Below are 20,729 nucleotides of genomic sequence, written 5' to 3'. Positions count from 1 at the left end.
ATCAATGTAAGTGAATGAGAGCCGTCTTAATGCACGCTACCGAAGTTGCTCCGACTTCAAAAGAAGTTCCTGTACTACTTCAATCCGACTTGTAGACGACTTGTACCCATTGATTTCAATGGAGGTCGGCTCTCTGTCTATACGGAGGCGACTTTGACAGAATTATTAGCTCTGAAGGGGGAACTCCACGCCAAATTTATGAAAAAAATTTGGCGTGGGTTCCCCCTCCGAGAGCATACCAGGCCCTCAGGTCTGGTATGGATTCCAAGGGGAAAAACGGCATGGGGTCCCCCCCAGATCCACACCAGACCCTTTAATAAGGGGGCCCCCGGATACCGCCCCCCCCACCCTATGTGAATGAGTATGGGGTACAATGTACCCCTACCCATTCACCTGTAAAATAAAGTACCAAAAAAAACACAACACACAAGATAAAATAGTTTATTGCACAGCTCCGGGGGTCTTCCGTCTTCGGGGTCTTCTCGCCGGACTCCTCCGCTATCTTCTTCTAGCTCTTTTGCTAGCGGAGGAGCCCGGCTTTCTTCCTCGCCGCCGCCCTCTTCTTCCGACTTCGGGGGTCTTGTCCCCCTCTTCGGTTCTTCTGCCGGGCCACCGCGCCTTCTTATAGCTCTTTTACAGGCAGTGGCCCGGTCTTCTGTCGCCGTCGCCATCGCCGCCGCCTTCCATTCTTCTTCTTCTTCTTCTTCTCCTTCTTCTCCTGGAGATGTTGACTCGACGCTCTCTCTGGCCGCAATGCCAGGGACGCGCTGCGCGGCGACTTATATAAGGACAAGGGGCGGGGTCATCGGTTGATGTCACATGGGTTGATGTCACATGGGTTGATGTCACATGGCGACAGTCCCATCATCCTCCGGGACTGTGACATCGTAAGGGGACGGGGTCACCATGTGACATCAACCCATGTGACATTAACCGATGACCCCGTCCCTTGTCCCTATATAAGTCGCCGCGCAGCGCGTCCCTGGCATTGCGGCCGGAGAGAACGTCGAGTCAACATCTCCAGGAGAAGAAGAAAAAGAAGAAGAACGGAAGGCGGCGACGGTGACGGCGACAGAAGAACCGAAGAGGGGGACAAGACCATCGAAGTCGGAGGAAGAGGGCGGCGGCGAGGAAGAAAGCCGGGCTCCTCTGCTAGCAAAAGAGCTAGAAGAAAATAGCGGAGGAGTCCGGCGAGAAGACCCCCGAAGACGGAAGACCCCTGCAGCTGTGCAATAAACTATTTTATCTGGTGTGTTGTGTTTTTTTGGTACTTTATTTTACAGGTGAATGGGTAGGGGTACATTTTACCCCATACTCATTCACATAGGGTGGGGGGCTGGTATCCGGGGGCCCCCTTATTAAAGGGGGCTCCCGGATTCCGATAAGCCCCCCGCCCGCAGACCCTGACAACCAACGGCCAGGGTTGTCGGGAAGAGGCCCTTGTCCTCATCAACATGGAGACAAGGTGCTTTGGGGTGGGGGGGGGCCGCACGCCCCCCTCCCCCAAGGCACACCCCCATGTTGAGGGCACGCGGCCTGGTATGGCTCAGGAGGGGGGCCGCCCGCTCGTCCCCACCCCCTTTCCTGGCCGGCCGGGTAGCGTGCTCGGATAAGGGTCTGGTGTGGATCTGGGGGGGACCCCCACGCCGTTTTTTCGGCGTAGGGGGTTCCCCTTGGAATCCATACCAGACCTCATGGCCTGGCATGCTCTCGGAGGGGGAACCCACGCCAAATTTTTTTCATAAAAAAACCCCTTCAGAGCTCATTCTCTGATTGGCCACGGCAAAAGTCGCCTGGCCTGGGGCGACTTGTAAGTCGCCCCAGGTCGTGTCTAAAAGTCGTGTTCAAGTCGTCTCCATGTTGCCTCACAAAGTCGTCCTGAAGTCCTGTCGCCCCTGTGTGAACCGAGCCTAAATGTTTTAGACCAGTAAAGGTTTTTTATATTAAAATTAAAATTAAAGGGCACCTAGTTATGTTTAATGAAACTTTTTTTTTTTTACGAGACCCTCGTATTATCTATGCATCTACTTCTGTAACCTATGTCACTGATTTTACATTTGCTTTGTGTGTCAGGAGTTGGCATATTGTTGCCTGCTACTTTTAATGTTGAAGTAACTCTGTACTGTACATCTTCATGACTGGATTCAATAAACGCTTGCTTTTAAAAAGATAGAGCACCTAGTTACTAGTCTAAGAAGTCTAATGATGTCTTCCTCGCAACATCTTTCGCAACATCTTTCCAGTGTATCTCTTTTTCTGCACTGGCATCTTGGATTCAGAATCTTGGGGAGCTGGCTATTACTTCTTGATTTTCACAGCCAGCAGCCTGATGACACGCTACTGGGTTGTATGCAGGGGTTTATAAATTTTTTTGTTTGTTTTGTGCTGCCTTAGGCAAAACTAATATTGGGCACCTCCCCATCAGCTGGGGCTTCCTCATCAGACCCTGATACATGATTTGTCCAAGTGCCATATATAGAATAATTGCCCATGACCTGACATTCGCATTGTTACCTCACATGTGTGGGATATGCGTTCGTACAGGACTGACACATGTGTTCACCTTTGCACGGGAAGACGGGGGCACTTTTTTTTTTATTCTTTTTTTTTATTCTTTTTTTTTTACACTGTTTTTTTTTCACTTATATTGCTTTCACAAGAAATGTAAACATCCTGGTGATACCAATAGGCATGTGACAGGTCCTCTTTATGGATATATTTTGGGTCTATAACCCTAAATCCCTCCTCTGCACTTAAAAACATTCAAAACACCAAGATCTGTGCTTTTGAATGCTTTAGATTCTTAAAAACTGCAGCCAATGGTTTCCAAGTAAACTGAAAGTGATGTTATCCCTTCCTGTTTACTGTTACAAATAGCCAATCAAAGCCGATCCCAGGAGAGCTCAAGAGAGCCACAGAAGGCCGCGGGAGGGATGTCTCTTCCTTCTGCTCATAATAGCAATCAAGCGTCTAGTAAGCCACTCTGATTACTGTTACAAGAGAGCTGACTCCCAGTTCTAAAAAAAAACGATACCAGGGTGATGCCTGCAGCTGCAGACATCATCCCAGTACAACCACCGAAAAAATGGGAAGTGGTTGAAGAGCCACCTTTGCCCTTCTGTTTGGGGGCAGCACGACTCCCTGAAAAATGCCACCCAAGGCAAATGCCTGGTTTTCCTTGTGGTAGATACACCCCTGGTTGTATGCGTACATGGAGATCGATCTAGCCATTTTGTTTTGCTGGATGATATCATAAGGCCACTATGGCATCCAGTAAACAAGCCATAATGTTCGAGAATTAAGTAAGCATTACATTTTACCCTACAGCCTTTTTGGATGTATGACACTGATATCTCAGGAGGCTGCAGGTACTGGGTAATCTTATGCTGCGATCTGCTGTGGGCTAGAGTGAAAAGTGTCTGTGGATTAATTGAGCAATATTGAGCTCTTGATTGGTTGAATCGGATAATAAAATACTGAAAGGGACCTGCCAGAATCTTTGCTTGAATTTTACTACAACAGAACTTTGAGGTTTTTGCCGATGTTGTACAGCTGGATAGATTGTATTGATTGATAATGCTCACATTGGAGTTCTATTTTTCATTTCTGATATAAACTTTTGCACATTGACATCCTCTAATTACTCATGTGAACTGATGACTGCACTTTAAAAGAGGAACAGTATGTAGCGCCACCCCCGCAGGGGCCACTGTAATATACGGGTCTTCTGTCCCACACCAGTGATGACTCACCCTCCCCAGGATCTCAGTAACACGAAAACACTGTTTAAACTTTTAGCTGGGCTTTATTAGAACTAGCAAAAAAGCCCTGAAAAGAGATAAACTGATTAACAGAATACAAATATTAAGTGCAATAATATACTACAACTTCTCAGTAAAGGAAAACAGGATTTGTGTTCATTCACTTTAACCGCCAGTGGGAGGCCTTGCCTGAAATGCACTGAACAAGTGGTGAACAAACTGTACAACACAATACAAAGAATAACGTTCAATAATTTCCCAAAAGTGATATTACTGACTATAAGATCCTACCTAAGTCTTGTAGGTTCTAGCTAACCACTGGCCAGTGGGAATTCTATTCACACAAACACACACACAGAGTCTGCCAGCGTTGGGGCCCTTTAAATCCTGTGTTTGAGTACTCAGACTTTTGTGAAGTAAATTTGTAATCCACAGAATGGAAAGGGGTATCTTCACAAAGTGTCACAAAGATTAACAAATGTAGAGATCCACCTTCAGATAAAGCTGCATTAACAGTAAATAGGAGCTTGCAGCTAGATCCACATACACAAGGATGGCAGAAGATCTCTCACCATTAGATGCACTTGATATATCTTCCTTCCAGCAATTGGTAGATTGATTGCTGTCTCAGTTGACTGGATGGTGATGTGAGCATCACATGGCACAGAAACCTCCAAACAGGATAATGATGATGATTGCTGCAGCACTGAAACTGGTCTCTAGATTTCTCTGCACTGTTAGCACATCTTCAGTAATCAGGCAGAATAACACACTGCAAACTCCCCTCTCAAGTGTGCACCTTCCTTATGAGAGTCACAGGCTCTGCAAGTGTTCAAGAGATAAACACATGGGATACTTTCTTCTGTCTGCCTGCCACCATGCCAGTCTGTCTCTCCTCCTGTGTCCTTCTCCTTCTCCCCCAATCACAGCTCTCCTGAGTAGCTATCCAATCCTGTCTTTCATTGTTTTTGTTGTTAGGGGTGGGCTTCTTTCTTAGCTACAGCAGGACCCAATCAGCTTAGCCAGAAAATGCAATGCAATGTTTCAGAGAGCAATATTCTGCATATATTACAGAGGCAATACTAAGCCTGTGCTACATCCACCCCCTTCTGAAAAAATCTTTGGTCCCCCAAAGAGAGAGATGAGTGCAGTTAATAATAACATAGCATTTGTACAGTAACCTTACACATGGACCAACAAATTAGGCCTATGATCTTAGGTTGATTTCATGACATTTCCTAACAAATGCATTAGGTAATGGGACCTGCCACCAAAGTGTGTTAGGCGATGGGTTGGGGACATCGGTCACTGGTACCACCATAGAATGTGCCTGAGAATCAGGAAGTCTGTGAACAGTGGGAATAGCTTCTTCTGAGCTTGTTCCAGGGGTATCATATGTTAATCTAAGTGGGGGTCTCACTGTTCTCTTAGCTCTCTGTTCTTTGGGCTGAAGACTAGTCTCTGCACTGGATTCTCAATCCGGTTCAAGGTGGCTTTCCTCAAACAGTTTTTCTGAAAGTTCAGAGGAACTCCCATCCGGAAACCCTTCATCGGGTTTATGGACTAACTGGTAAGCTTGCTCCACTAGCTCTGAATTTCCTTGCACCTGGGGCACAAATTCTGATGCATCAGGCCGGAGAACACTTGAGGGCTGATTAGCAGTTGATGTGGAGGGAGTGGCATCCATGGGCTCAGATGGCCACAACCATCCTACCTCAAGCTCATCATCACTGTCATCTTCTATTGTTGTGGCCTCATCTGGCAGTAGAGGTTGAGACCTAGTAACTGGAACTTGCCTGAAAGAAGATGGTTTGGGTAATGACGTCTCTGTTCTCACAGGTACCCTGACGGTTTCACTCAGAGGTAGTAAATGATTTTGATGCCAGGTCTTCAGGGGACCCGTTTTTCCATCAGGCCGAATTTGGTATACAGGAAGACCAGGCAGTTGCTTGCAGACAACATATTGTTGAGAACTCCAACGGTCAGCTAACTTATGCTTTCCAGAAAGACCCAGATTCCTCAGCAACACCTTGTCACCCTGCTGTAAATCATGAATCCTAACTTTCAAATCATAATTCTTACTATTCCGCTGACCTCTAACACCAGAAGCTTCTTGTGCCTTCTCATAGGCTGTCTTTAGGTTCTTTCTGAGCCTATCCACATAGCCCCTGTAGGATGTAGTGGAAGTTCTGTCTATTGAGACACCGAAGGCCAAGTCCACTGGCAGACGCGCTTCTCTTCCAAACATCAGTCTATATGGTGAGTAACCCGTTGCGTCATTTTCAGTACTGTTATAGGCATGAACCACAGCGGAAATGTGCCTGCTCCAATGCTGTTTTCTGTCAGATGGAAGGGTTCCAAGCATGTCAAGGAGGGTACGATTAAACCTCTCTGGCTGAGGATCCCCTTGAGGGTGGTAAGGTGTCGTTCTCGATTTTTTGATACTCAGAAGATCCAATAGCTGTTTAATGAGCCTGCTTTCAAAGTCTCTTCCTTGGTCAGAGTGAATTCTCTGAGGTAATCCATAATGAACAAAGAATTTCTCCACTAACACTTTGGCGACTGTGACAGCTCGTTGATCTCTTGTTGGATAAGCCTGGGCATAACGGGTGAAATGATCAGTCACTACCAACACATTCCCTTGACCACTCGTGTCGGGTTCCAGACACAAGAAATCGATGCACACCAGATCCATAGGACTTTGACTCTGTAGATGACCCATTGGGGCAGTTCTGGAAGGCAAAGTCTTTCTCTGGATGCAGCGAAGGCAGGAGCGACAGTAACTTTCGATTTCAGTTCGCATACACAGCCAGTAGAAACGATCCCTAACTAACTTAAATGCTCTATCAGGTCCCAAGTGTCCATGTTGATCATGTAATGCATTCAGCACTGTCCCCCTATGCTTCTCCGGGAGGAACAGCTGCCAACTCTCCTCTGGATCATCCGAGGGGCCCCTTCGGTAGACCACTCCATCTGAGAGCTGCATTCGATTCCACTCCTTGTGAACCACTCGAGCCTCCTTTGGGGAGTCTGCTGTGAGTAGAAGTTCTGGGCGACCACTCTCCAAGGCTTTCAAAGTCAGAGAACAAAGGGGATCTTCTGTTTGATCCTTCCTCAAGTCTTTCTTGGAAAGGGTAGGCAGTCCCTCATCCCTCACTTGGGTCAAGTCACAATAGAGCTTTGGGACCCCAACAGTGGTGACTCCAATGGCTTCGGCCCCTATTGCTCCTCTGGCTCGGTACTCAATCCCTTGACATAAAGCCTGAATGCCTTCTGTCGTCAGTTGAGTCCACCCTTCTGTATGAGTTAGCGGGTCATAGGGTCTCCTTGACAGAGCATCGGCATCCCTATTAACAGCTCCAGGTCGGTACTTCAAGCTAAAACGGAAACTAGAAAGTGCTGCCAACCATCGATGTCCCGTGGAATCCAGCTTGGCCGTGGTAAGGACATATGTGAGTGGGTTGGTATCTGTTTTGACTTTGAATTCTGCACCATACAGGTACTCTTTAAGCTTGTCCACGACAGCCCATTTTAACGCCAAAAATTCCAACTTGTAAGTAGGGTAATTTCTCTCAGATAGAGTAAGGCTTCGACTCACATAAGCAACCGGTCTCAGATGTCCATAATGTTCTTGGTACAACACACCACCTAGTCCTTCTCTGCTGGCATCAACATGGAGCTCATAGGGCTTGCGGTTGTCAGCGTAGGCTAAAACTGGTGCATTGGTCAAGCTCCGTTTCAACTGAAGGAAAGCTTGTTCGCACTGATCAGACCACTCTCCCTCTATGGACTCCCGAGACTTTCTCACTCCACTGATTTGCCGGACTACTTCTGGGACCTCTTGCTCTCCATCACCTCCAGCCCGCAAAAGCTCAGTGAGAGGTCTGGCTATTTTGGCAAATCCCTCCACAAACCTCTTGTAAAGCTTCTAGACACTCAGTGGCTGTGCAGCCTGGCTTGTCCCTTTTTAGATTTCTGATTACATCTGAAGCAGGAGATCTTAGGCTCTCGATTAACCTTTGTCTTTTTACTGTGTCAGCGACTTCCCATTCTTCCACAGCCTGCACTGCCTGATCTATCCAGGTTTCGAAGTCCTCTTCCCCGGATGGCACAGGGACCTTCCCAAAATAGAACCGCAACTTTCGATATCCATAATTGGCAGATGTGGCTGAGTTTTGTGCCAACGTTTCCTCCAGCTTTCCCATATCGGTAAAGAATGTAGCAGGAGGGAACCCTGTAGTTGGGATGGAAGTAGTAGCTGATACTCCTGGTCCTGATGTTGTTGAGCTAGCATTTTCAGAGTGATCATCCAGCATACTTGGCCTTATAAGCTGAGCTTTGAGATCCCCTGGTAACTGTATGCTATCTCCTTGGAAACAGGTCAGGATTCCTCTTTTCCATTCTAGCAAAGCATAGGTGGAAGAGGCTATCCAATCAACTTTCAGGTCCAATGTGAATGTTTTCTGATCAGGCATCAAAGCCGACACTACTTGCTGGACCTGTTTCTCAGTCCAGGTGGCACCAGTGAGACTCATAATTACACAGAGCCCCAACCTGCCATTTTGTTCTTCACACCACTTGGCAGCAATGACCGGGTCCATCATGGTGACTGGGCTGGTAGAGGTAGTCATCACTCTGTGACAGGGACCAGAAGGTATCCCGGACGAGAACCCCCACATGTAGCGCCACCCCCGCAGGGGCCACTGTAATATACGGATCTTCTGTCCCACACCAGTGATGACTCACCCTCCCCAGGATCTCAGTAACACGAAAACACTGTTTAAACTTTTAGCTGGGCTTTATTAGAACTAGCAAAAAAGCCCTGAAAAGAGATAAACTGATTAACAGAATACAAATATTAAGTGCAATAATATACTACAACTTCTCAGTAAAGGAAAACAGGATTTGTGTTCATTCACTTTAACCGCCAGTGGGAGGCCTTGCCTGAAATGCACTGAACAAGTGGTGAACAAACTGTACAACACAATACAAAGAATAACGTTCAATAATTTCCCAAAAGTGATATTACTGACTATAAGATCCTACCTAAGTCTTGTAGGTTCTAGCTAACCACTGGCCAGAGGGAATTCTATTCACACAAACACACACACAGAGTCTGCCAGCGTTGGGGCCCTTTAAATCCTGTGTTTGAGTACTCAGACGTTTGTGAAGTAAATTTGTAATCCACAGAATGGAAAGGGGTATCTTCACAAAGTGTCACAAAGATTAACAAATGTGGAGATCCACCTTCAGATAAAGCTGCATTAACAGTAAATAGGAGCTAGCAGCTAGATCCACATACACAAGGATGGCAGAAGATCTCTCACCATTAGATGCACTTGATATATCTTCCTTCCAGCAATTAGTAGATCGATTGCTGTCTCAGTTGACTGGATGGTGATGTGAGCATCACATGGCACAGAAACCTCCAAACAGGATAATGATGATGATTGCTGCAGCACTGAAACTGGTCTCTAGATTTCTCTGCACTGTTAGCACATCTTCAGTAATTAGGCAGAATAACACACTGCAAACTCCCTTCTCAAGTGTGCACCTTCCTTATGAGAGTCACAGGCTCTGCAAGTGTTCAAGAGATAAACACATGGGATACTTTCTTCTGTCTGCCTGCCACCATGCCAGTCTGTCTCTCCTCCTGTGTCCTTCTCCTTCTCCCCCAATCACAGCTCTCCTGAGTAGCTATCCAATCCTGTCTTTCATTGTTTTTGTTGTTAGGGGTGGGCTTCTTTCTTAGCTACAGCAGGACCCAATCAGCTTAGCCAGAAAATGCAATGCAATGTTTCAGAGAGCAATATTCTGCATATATTACAGAGGCAATACTAAGCCTGTGCTACAAGTATTTGCACATTTAACTTTTTGCCAATTGATAACTGCCTTTGCAGTTTTCATTAGCAAGCCTAAAACAAATTTGCTTGCCATCTTTAACAAATGAACAATTTTACTGCTTTTTAGGTTGCAGATTCAGCTTAAAATCAATTAATCTACCTCATCCCTGCCCCTAATCCTCCAATCTTTGTTGACCTAGTCTGCTGAGAATTCACTTTATGATTAGGTTATGGGACTGATTGTCCTTTCAGATGGGAAAAGATAATTATATTTATATATTGTAGTTCTAGCAGACTATAGTAACGTGTCCGGACTTATGTGGTGTGTTTAGTGTTGTTTTATGTTTGTCCTGTTTTGTTCAATTGGTCTTTTAGCAACACAATTTAAGATTGGCTTGAAAAGAGATTATTTTTGAGGATCTGCATCTTTGTAAATTAAAATAATCTTTTTTTTGATATTTAATAAAGTTTAACTTTAAAATAATGAATTGTTGCTGTCAATAGTAACCCCTTCTTAGACTGGTTCTATCGGTCTAAATCCCCTTTTTCTCTATAAGCGTTAAGGTTATGACAGCAACACCTCACAGGGTTAAAATGTCACTGGTTAATTAATTTTGGCGACCGAATATCGGCTGGGTTTTTTTGCTTTCCCCATTTCCCCTTATCCCTATTTACTACTGGGTAATCTTGTCTAGGCCGATAAACCAGGAGGTAGGGCGAATCCAGCTAAAAGCAGTTATTCCTAAAATGCAAAACAGGAAAAATGGAATATGATTGTGTAAGAAATTAAAGGGGAAGGAAGGGGATGGTGAGAGGTTCACTTTAATAAATCCTGCAGTGTTTTATCAAGTAGCAACCGTGAGATCAAGCGTGCAGTGTTTGTTTGATATATTATTGACTGCTATTCGAAGACAAAGGTTATTTGTAAGTATTTTAAGTCTTAAAGCAGAAAATTTTTGCTCACTGTTCACTTGATTTAAGTGTACTCACGTCAAGTCTTGCTGTGCTAATGTACTTGTTTGCCTAAATCTTCTACAACTCCTACAAGAGGCTTTGCTGGATAATTTAATTTCTAGGCAACAATCCACAAATAAAAATCGCAAACAAACTTAGGCAATTAATCTTGGAAACTGCCCAAGCAATGTCATCAGAGTACTCTGGTTGAAATAAAAGCTTTCACAGCTTGGTTCCAGTACATTTCCAGGTTGCCCATACCAAGTCAATTTGTCTTGCTTTGCTTTGAAATAAGATTGCAAAGTCACCGGGGAAGTGATTCTATTTCTCTTCTTTGAACAATACTTAACAAGCACTAGAACTGTGCTCACGGCAAGAATTCAATGATTAGGTAAGGGCTAAGAACTTGACCTATGTATATTGTATGTAGACTAGGTAAATGTATCTTACAAGATTTAGGTTTATTTTAAAACTTTTTTTATGTATAAATTCTTTTTTTGAATACATAAAATATACAAAAGAATACAATGTAAAATTTAAAAGATGTAAATTTACCAACACGTTTACTAATATATTGTTTTCTGTTTCCTTTACCTCATGTAAGAGTGAAATGTGGGTAAATCACGCATCACTAAAGGAGTGTTTTTGGTTTCCAACCTAATCATGATAGATTTGCCTGAAGGCCTCATCCTTGCAGTGGGTGCTATAGATGGGTGCTCAGCAGAGCTTATGTTTCTCTTGTCTGTCTTGGGATCTGCTGTCTTTTCTTGTACTACCTACAGTAAAGAACTTTTTTCTAAGCCTCAACACGAGCATATGTGCCCTGGTTATCTGTTCGGGTACACATGTATAGATGTAGCTAGGTTTATGTCTCTTGATTGACCAATGCTTCTTCAAAAGGACAGCAGAGCCCATACTCAAGTTTAACATTCCAATTGTTGGTGTTAGGGTTTGCTTTTGTAATATTCTTTCATTATGTTCTTGTAATATTATTATGTTATGTTGTATTGCTCTCTTCATACTGTTCCTAGTTGTCCCATCATTGCCAAGGTATTATATTGTTAACTGTGTCACCTAGGATGTTTGACTTATGATTTCTGTCTGATCTTGGTTTAACCAGAACCTGTTACTTTTCTATAACTGATATCACTAACCCTGCTGATTGCTACTTATGACCCATTGGACTCCCTGAATCTGACCTGCAGCTTGATCTGACCTCATTAGTACTATGCTTCCTAACTCTCAATGTTTCTGCTTCACACTAGATTCTGGTTATAACAGCAATGGTTTTTACAAACTCACCTCAACCACTAAATTTTCTAGTGCACCCTCGCTAAGAAGTGGCCTCTTTACTAAAACAAAATAGTTTCAGGAGGCCTCTGAGCACTAGTGTATGCATAAAAAGTCACTTTAAATGATGACTGCTAAAAGGGAAGATGTCCACAGCACTAGTCCAGAGACCCAACCAATTAACATCTGCAAACATAGAGAATATAGGATGCATGTATTATTGCCATCCTCTAATTGAGCAGTATAAGTGCATATTGGGGTGCTTGATTAGCATTTTTCTAAGCAAAAAAAAAGAAAAAAGAAGATAGTTTGTAGAAGATAGAACACAGATATGAAGCTGCTGAAATCTAGCAGTTACACACTACAGATTGTTGAAGTGCAAACCCTTTAGGAAAACAACCACATCTGCTATAGAGGAAAGACCCATACAACCAGCCATGTTGTGTTTTATATTTCTTTGTTGATACAGAGATACACTGACAATATGATTTTCCACAATTTCAGCTGTTGGACTGTTTCTCAAAGCATAGCTCTGATTTTGTTGGATAATATGAAAGTGCTTGATGTGAACTATATACACTGCAATAATTTTAGTTAGTGATTTGTAAGGGTAATTCTTTTTATTTAAATAACAAACATGTTATACTTGCCTACTCTGCACAATGGTTTTGCACAGAGCAGCCCCGATCTTCCTTTTCTGGGGTCCAACACCTGTGATCCTGGCTCCTTTCTCCTGTGAGCTGCTTGCTATTGAGACACTCATGCAGGCTCACTCCTGAGCCAAGCTCTGTGTGTCCATTGATATGCAGAGCGCTGCTCGGCCCCACCTCCCACTCTCTCCTCCCTGGCTGCGATTGACAGCAACAGGAGCCAATGGCTCCCACTGCTGCCTCTCTGTCCAGTGAGAATAAAGGGAGCACAGTGCTGGATCGAGATCGGGTTCAGGTAAGTATAAGGGCTGGGGGTGCTGCGTGGAGAAGGTTTTGTACCTTAATGCATAGGGTGCAAAATTTATACCTTTAGAATCACTTTGACTAGCTGTTATTTCACCATTCCTTCCAGAAACTGATTAATGTATAGGAGGCCCATATAGGCCTTTACTATACTATTTTAGCAGGGTCAGTATGGCATTGACTGAAGGTCTTAGAGATTATATTACCATAAGTGAAATTGCTGCTGCAATAAATGCCTGACATTTGATTTGCATCCAAGTACAGATTTCTAAAAAACAAAACAAAAAAAAAACAAAAACAAAAAACACACAGAAAATTTGAGTTGTGGGAAGATTCCATACACCAGTAATATACAGAACAAGTAATAACACAACTCACCTTGAGCTGCCCACATTTTGCTTACTGGTGCAAGTTGAAAAAACAGAAGTTTAAAACAGGAGATTGAAAAAGGAGTCTTCTAACCTGTAAGTAATATTAGAAATGTCCTGCAAGTAATATTAATATTGTAACTAGCAAGGGTAAACAGTTAGCAACAGCTCCAGGATGAATACCACTGCAACAGATGTAAGTGCCTCTTGAAATCTCACATTATAGATCTGGAGAATCAAATTGCAACATTAGGCAGAACTGACAACCTTGAAAGGAGTCTTCTGCTCACTGAGCAGGTGGTTAATATGGTTGATGTGAAGGATGGAGGGGTAAGTCATGATTATAAGATAGAAAGATGGTTTACTGTTGTCAGATGGAGTGGATAGAGGCTCACAGAAAAGGAAGGCAAGCCCTTGGTTTAAGCACCCAAACAAATTTTCCAAGTTGGGTGAAGATGTGGGGGTGGTAAACTCAGAGGTGGTAGCCCTAGATGTTACCTCTACCCCTAACAGCTGGGAGGGCAGACTATATAGTAGGTGAGGATAGTGCAGGAAGGCCTAGATAGTTGATGTTACTAGGGGAATCTATAATCAAAAGGACTAATAGAATAATTTGTCGCCAGGATCGCTTCAACTTAATGGTTTGCTGTCTCCCTGATGCCAGGGTTTTGCAAGTGGTGGACCGGGTTGATAAATTACTAGGAGGGGCTGGGCATGACCCAGTGATTTTATCCCATGTTGAAATCAATGAAAATATACATGGAGATTTGAGGCACCATAAGAATCAATTTAACCACCTCGCGCCCGCCCTATAGCCGATTTACGGCCTTAGAGCAGGCGCTTTCGTGCAATTGGCCGTCCCTGGACGTCCTATTGTTTACTTCCGCAATGCGTGCCGCCGCGGGCGCGCATTGCGGAAGTTCTGTGTTCGCCGTGTCCCCCGGGGACAGGCAAACACAGATCGCTGTAAACGGCCAATCACAGCGGCCGTTTACAGCGTGATCGGCGTGTCCAATGGGAGATGATCTCATATGTAAACATATGAGATCATCTCTCAGCACCGCTCTCCCTCCTCACACAGACAGCGTGTGAGAGGGGAGAGATGAACGGCTGCAGCAGCCGTCAGTGCACAGAGACAAAAAAAAAAAGTGTAAAAAAAAGTGTAAAAAAAAGTGCCATCCTCCCCCAGTGCCATCCTTCCCCAGTGCAATCCTGCCCCAGTGCAATCCTTCCCCAGTGCCATCCTGCCCCAGTGCCATCCTGCCCCAGTGCCATCCGCCCCAGTGCAATCCACCCCACCCCAGTGCCACCTGCCCCCAGTGCTATCTGTCCCCAGTGCCACCTGTTGTCAGTGCCATTTGTCCCCAGTGCCATCTGTCATCAGTGCCATGTATACGTGGCATCTGTCATCAGTGCCACGTGTCATTAGTGCCACATAGTGCCATCTGTCATCAGTGCCACGTATTAGTGCCATCTGTCATCAGTGCCACGTATCAGTGCCATTTGTCATCAGTGCCACCTGTCAGTGTCACGTGCCATCTGTTGTCAGTGTCACGTGTCATCAATGCCACTTATCAGTGCCATCTGTCATCAGTGTCACGCGTCATCAGTGCCACGTATTAGTGCCATCTGTCATCGGTGGCACGTATTAGTGCCACGTATTAGTGCCACGTGTCATCAGTGCCACGTATTAGTGCCACGTGTCATCAGTGCCACGTATTAGTGCCACGTGTCATCAGTGCCACATATTAGTGTCATCTGTCATCAGTGCCACATATTAGTGCCATCTGTCATCAGTGCCACGTGTCATCAGTGCCACGTATAAGTGTCATCATTGCCACGTATCAGTGCCATCTGTCATCAGTGTCATGTGTCATTGTCCTGGTATTTCAAAAGTGTAATAAGTAGTCAACAAGTTAGACGTGTAATTTATGCTCCTAGAACACGTGATGGCGCTCCCTGCATGTTGGGCCTCTCTATGTGGCCAGGCTGTGAAAAAGTCACACACATGTGGTATTGTAATACTCAGGAGGAGTAGCAGAATTTTTTTGGGGGTGTCATTTGTGGTATACACGTGCCATGTGAGAGAAATAACCTATTACAATGACAATTTTGTGGAGAAAAATAAAAAAAATTAAAAATCTTAATTTTGCAAAGAATTGTGGGAAAACAATGACAACATCAAAAAGCTCACCATGCCTCTTACTAAATACCTTGGAATGTCTACTTTCCAAAAAGGGGTCATTTGGGGGGTATTTGTACTTTCCTGACTTGTTCGGGTCACAAGAAGCGAGATAGGCCACCAGTACATCAGATGTGATCAATTTTGTGCGATTCGCACCACAGCTTGTAGACTCTCTAACTTTCACAAAGACCAAATAATATCCACTAATTTGGGTTATTTTTACCAAAGATATGTAGCAGTATAAATTGTGGCCAAAATTTATGAAGAAAAATTAATAATTTGCATAATTCTGTCACAGAAACAAAGAAATATGCGTTTTTTTTCATTTATAGCGCAAAAAATAAAAACCCCAGAGGTGATCAAATACCACCAAAAGAAAGCTCTATTTGTGGGAAAAAAAGGACACAAAATTCATTTGGGTACAGTGTTGCATGACTGAGTAATTGTCATTCAAAGTGTGAGAGCACCAAAAGCTGAAAATTGGTCTGGTCAGGAAGGGTGTTTAAGTGCCCAGTAAGCAAGTGGTTAAAGGACTAGCTGGCAATTTGAAGGGAAGGACCCCCAAGGTGATATTCGTTGAAATATTGCCTGTGCCATGCACAATACAGGAAAGGCATGCAAATTTGACAATGAATTAAAGTGCTCTCCAATGCTAGAAGTCTGTCAAGCTAAATAGGTGAGTTGGAGGCTTTGGTGTACAAAGAGAACTATGATTTCATTGTTATTGCTGAATCTTAGCTTCATTTTTCACACAATTGGGCTATCAATATTCCTGGCTATGCCCTCGATTGGAGAGACAGGGTAAAACTGAAAGGTGGCATCTGACTATATGTGAGAAGTGATTTTAAAGCGAGTGTGAAAAGAAGATCTAGTTGATGGAGAGTGTCATGGGTGGGATGCATGAAGCATGATGCGTGGAACTGCATATGGGTGTACTATAGAGTTAATCATTGGAGTTTGTTATAGGCCACCCAGTGTTAATGAGCAGGTGGAGACTCAGCTCCTTGCACAAATAGAAAGGGCTGCAAGGGCTGGCACATTGATGATAATTGACTGGAGTAATGGCAATGCTGGAACAGTTAGAGAGCAAAATATGTATTAACCTATTACAAGACAATTTTATGATACAGGCCCCGCCTATAGAAACGATGCTCTACTAGACCTGGTTATCTCAAACCATGCAGAGCTTATTACTAATGTTCATATAAAAGAACATCTGGGTAGGTAGCAGTTAAAAAAAAAAATCTATATATAATAAGAGCTTTTAAGAATATAAAAATGAAGAAACACTATCATCAATTACATTTTACAAGGAATATAATAGAATATTTAAAAAGGAAACCAAGTCTGCAGACATTTAAAACGAACTACAGGTTCCAAAAGAGAGTAGGACAAACCATAAAAAAATTAATAAAAAAAAAGATCTTCGAATATAATAATAGTAAAACGATCAGGTCTGAGCATGTAGGCCATTTACAAAATAAACTGAAATGGGTGACTGGGGACAAAGAGAAAGCAAAAAAGCTACAAAGGAGCATGGGGAAGCTCATGTCCATAATGGGGATGGTAGTGAAATAGCCCCAAATGAACCACCATGGCTCCAAATTGATTTGGTCCAGAAATATGTAGACAGAATAAAGGTGAATAAAGCACCTGGAGGGGATGGCATACACACAGGGGTCCTAAAGCAGTTGAACTAAATTCTAAGCCACTGTTTCTCATTTTTAGGGACTCTTTAATGACTCACATGGTACCACTGGATCCAAATAAAATATTGTTTTCACTTGTTCTCAAAATGTTTGCATCTTACTGTTCCTGATGTCCTCTATCTATTTTAGCCACTTCTATCTACTTACTCTTGTTCCAGCTTTGGCTGTACATTGTTCTTGACCATTTTACTGACAATGACAATGGTGTACCTTGTTTGTGTAATGCGTGTTGACATAGTGGCTTGTAGACTTCACCATGGGAGCATGTGACAGTTTGACAACCACAGAAAAACAGTCATGATTGTTGACATCTCATAGCAAGAAGAGGCTGAAGAAGGACCTTTATTGCAGAATCACCAGGTTTTCTTTAATGGAGTTCTTCATAACAGCAAACAAACACTGTTACGCATTAGTGTGATATCTGGTTGGTCTATAACTCAAGGGATAATGTCTCTGGCCTTGCTGCCCTCCAGAATAGGGGATATCTTAATAGTCATAGAAAAAAACAGAAAGAAGATGGAGCACCAGCCTTGTGCATTATCCCAAGGAAATGTGTTAATAAAAACTACTCACAAACATGTGAAACATTATTGCTTGTAAAAGCCACCTGTTTGTGGCAATCAGTCCTGTAACCAACAATCTCCAGATAGCGAAGGAGAGGACATCAGGACCGCTGCTGGCTCTGATGTCCCGATGTGCTATCTGGAGGTTCCAGGACTGATTGCCACAAGCAGGTGTTAATAAATTCCCTTGGGATAATGCACAAGGCTGGTGTGCCCTCTTCTTTCTATTTTTTCTGTAATGGAAGTTGCAGATTTAAAATGATTAATCTTATATCAAAACATGTTTTTGATGTTTTAACATGAGATTTTCGAGACTGGGTTTAGATCTACTTTTAGAATCACATGAATCGATGCCTGTTGGTAGTCCAAGCAATCTGTGCATTTAAATTCAACATCCATTTAGAGATATTGCTAAGATGTCCATATTTTACATAGGAAGTCTGTTTTTTGTCACATCTTTTGACATCAGCATAATACTAGTATAATACAGATAATTATATGACACAACTTACTCTGGAACAGTATTTTTCATTGTAAAATTTTATTTGAAGTAGATTATAATATTATTTTTATAATATCAATTATATTGAGAGCAGGTACTGCTGGCATGAAGAAAATTAACACACTTTTAACAACAGAAAAAAAAACCTGAAAAATAAATTTCAAGTCAATGTCAACATAGGGTCCATCTTATATAAGGTTTTGAAGTTTTTTCTGGCAATTACAAATTGAGTTTGAACTTAATACCAAACTTTTTTAATAATACATCCAGCTTAGACATGCCCACCTGTTCAAGATAAAAATCCGGTTCTAAAAGTGACCCCACCTCAGTGTTTGACACCCCAATTGGAGTGTCTTCAACTAGCAGTAAGGTCTCTTATCTTTATATGCAATCTCTGACAAAATATCTAGATAATTTCCCTCAACAGAGAAAATGTAGTTATGAAAAAAAAAACTAGGAAACATTTAAAAAATCAGTGGGAGGAGGTAACTAGTATTTGTAATTGTCCCAGTCGGGTAGACTAATTCAATTGTTTATCCTGCTTAGAAGATATTGTACACCCCAGTTTTTTTTTTCAAAATCGGGATCTGTAACAGCATTAACTGCACTGTGTTTAGGAGAGAGAGAGCAGATTTAATTTCCCTCTATGGATATATCCAAAACTGCTCAGATGCTAAAAATTGTGTGGTCTCTACCCTGCACACTGTATTTGGTGTGTCTCTAAGATACAGTTTTCTGAAAGGTATACTCAACTACACTGATAGGGATCAGTACAATTCAGATGTTGTTTGCAAAGCTCTTATTATTGTACATAAACTGATTGTCGGGATGCAGGCTTACTTAGCTCTCCCCATTTCTGAGAAGTGTCTTGGAGAGATGCACAATGTACTCTCATTTGAAAAAGTGGCCTACAGTATACTGGTAGTGGCTGCTCGTTAAAATTCCTAAAAATAAAGATTTATGGCATATTAAGACCTTGCCCTTCCTTCATGGTGGTTCAAACATCTCTTCTGTAATGATTCCCCACTCCCCCTGCTGGTGCTTAACTTGAGCGGTGATGATAGGAGTGGTAAATGAAGACTTCATAAATGAGAATATGTAAGTTGGTATCTTGTGTTTATTCTTCTTTCATCATTTCTACATAGGGTGTTGATGTTTGTTCCAGGGTTTTGGTGAGGATGTCCTTGCAAACTGTACATTTTTCAAAAGGTTGACTTCATAACTTTTGTACAGGTTGTTCAAGTCCGTCCTTGAATGATCCCTTATATGATCCATTTTCATACATTGCTTTGGCATTTCCATTTCTCTGCTGTGAAAATACTTTAAAAAACCTTAATGGAAAATATATGACTAAAACAATGTACACTATTACATTACATGCATTACTGCTGAGGCCAAGGGTGTGGTTGCTGGGATTAAATATAAAAGTACACCTGCTCCTTAGGATATTCACTGAGGCCAAGGGGTGGTTGCTGGGATTTCTCTATACAAGTACACTTGCTCAACATATTCAAAGAAGTATTTGATGCACATATTAAGATTTTGGTCTAATTGCATGTCAAGGAAGTCTGAACTGACCTCATACATTGTTGATTTTATTTGGAACAAAGAAAGCTGATTGCGTTATATCATTTCTTTCTCAGCTCCAGCTCTACGAGACAGATATCAGTGCCGTTTCTCCACTATAGGTGAGAGCTCATCCTGAGTATGTTGTTATTACCAGTTTCACATGTGTTATGTTACTGGTGACACCACTAATGTGACATCAGTATTATGGCATGAGTACACTTTATAAATGAGATGGATTTTTTTTTATAGGCTGACATAAATATTCATTTGTGTTGATTTCCTGAAACAGTAGCACATGTTGAATTTGCAGAGTGAATTTTCACTAACAAATATATAATGAATAAAGATATGCTGACTTCAATCACTGTATCATATACTAGCAAAAATCCTGTTTATTTTTCAATATTTTTTGCAAAGTTAATATTCACTTTGCTTCAAATCATTTGCTAAGCTAAGTGAAAATTCACTTTTCAAAGTGAGCATGAGTCTATGTTATATTTATACAGGAGTTACATAATAACGCCATTCTACATCTTAGTACGACCACATTTAAAGCATAACACTAGATATGAATGAAATCAGATGCACTGATCAAGACTTTGAATCTTTGAATGTGTCTATGCATGCTGATTCATCCTCTCCTTTAAGAATTATGCAATTTATGAATTCCCAATTGCCCAATTTTCTACAGACCATTGTTATCTGCATGTACATAAACAAGAGAATCATAATTTGCAGGTCCAGGATTCTGTTCACCCAATTTGACCTTTCGCCTCCTTGCTTTGTCCCTCTTCACTAAGCACTCTTATGTTTGTTATTACAAAGTTGTCAGCAAAGCCAAGTATAAAAAATGTATTCATGACACATTTATAATATAGAACTTAAGTTTATTTGGAAGTCAATGGGTTGATCTACTAAAGGTAAATTGGCTGTTCACATTGCAAGGGAGTTTTTACCTAATGAGGTGCATCTCTGCTAGCTTCCATCATCAAATCATGAGCAAAAATATGTTTTTTTGTTTTTTGTTTTTTA

The 20,729-nt window shown here is 42.4% G+C and overlaps 1 protein-coding gene across 2 annotated transcripts in view; it reads left to right on the top strand.

Annotated features, from left to right (window-relative positions):
* Positions 1 to 20,729, top strand: part of KCTD16 (potassium channel tetramerization domain containing 16) — a 494,134-nt gene that overhangs the window by 175,482 nt on the left and 297,923 nt on the right. Inside the window, exon 3 of one of the 2 annotated variants that reach the window (XM_077473065.1) lies at positions 19,772 to 19,816. The exons of the other annotated variant lie outside the window; for it this stretch is intronic. Within the exon in view, the coding sequence (XP_077329191.1) occupies positions 19,772 to 19,816 (45 nt within the window). The remainder of the gene's footprint in view (positions 1 to 19,771; positions 19,817 to 20,729) is intronic. 2 annotated transcript variants of the gene reach the window in all.

This window comes from Lithobates pipiens, unplaced genomic scaffold (genome assembly GCF_037356315.1).
Source record: "Lithobates pipiens isolate NorthernLeopardFrog02 unplaced genomic scaffold, aLitPip1_a1.2 Scaffold_8, whole genome shotgun sequence".
NCBI lineage: Eukaryota > Metazoa > Chordata > Amphibia > Anura > Ranidae > Lithobates > Lithobates pipiens.
The sequence above is the reverse complement of the archived record's forward strand: the minus strand, read 5'-3'. Positions and strand labels throughout refer to the sequence as shown.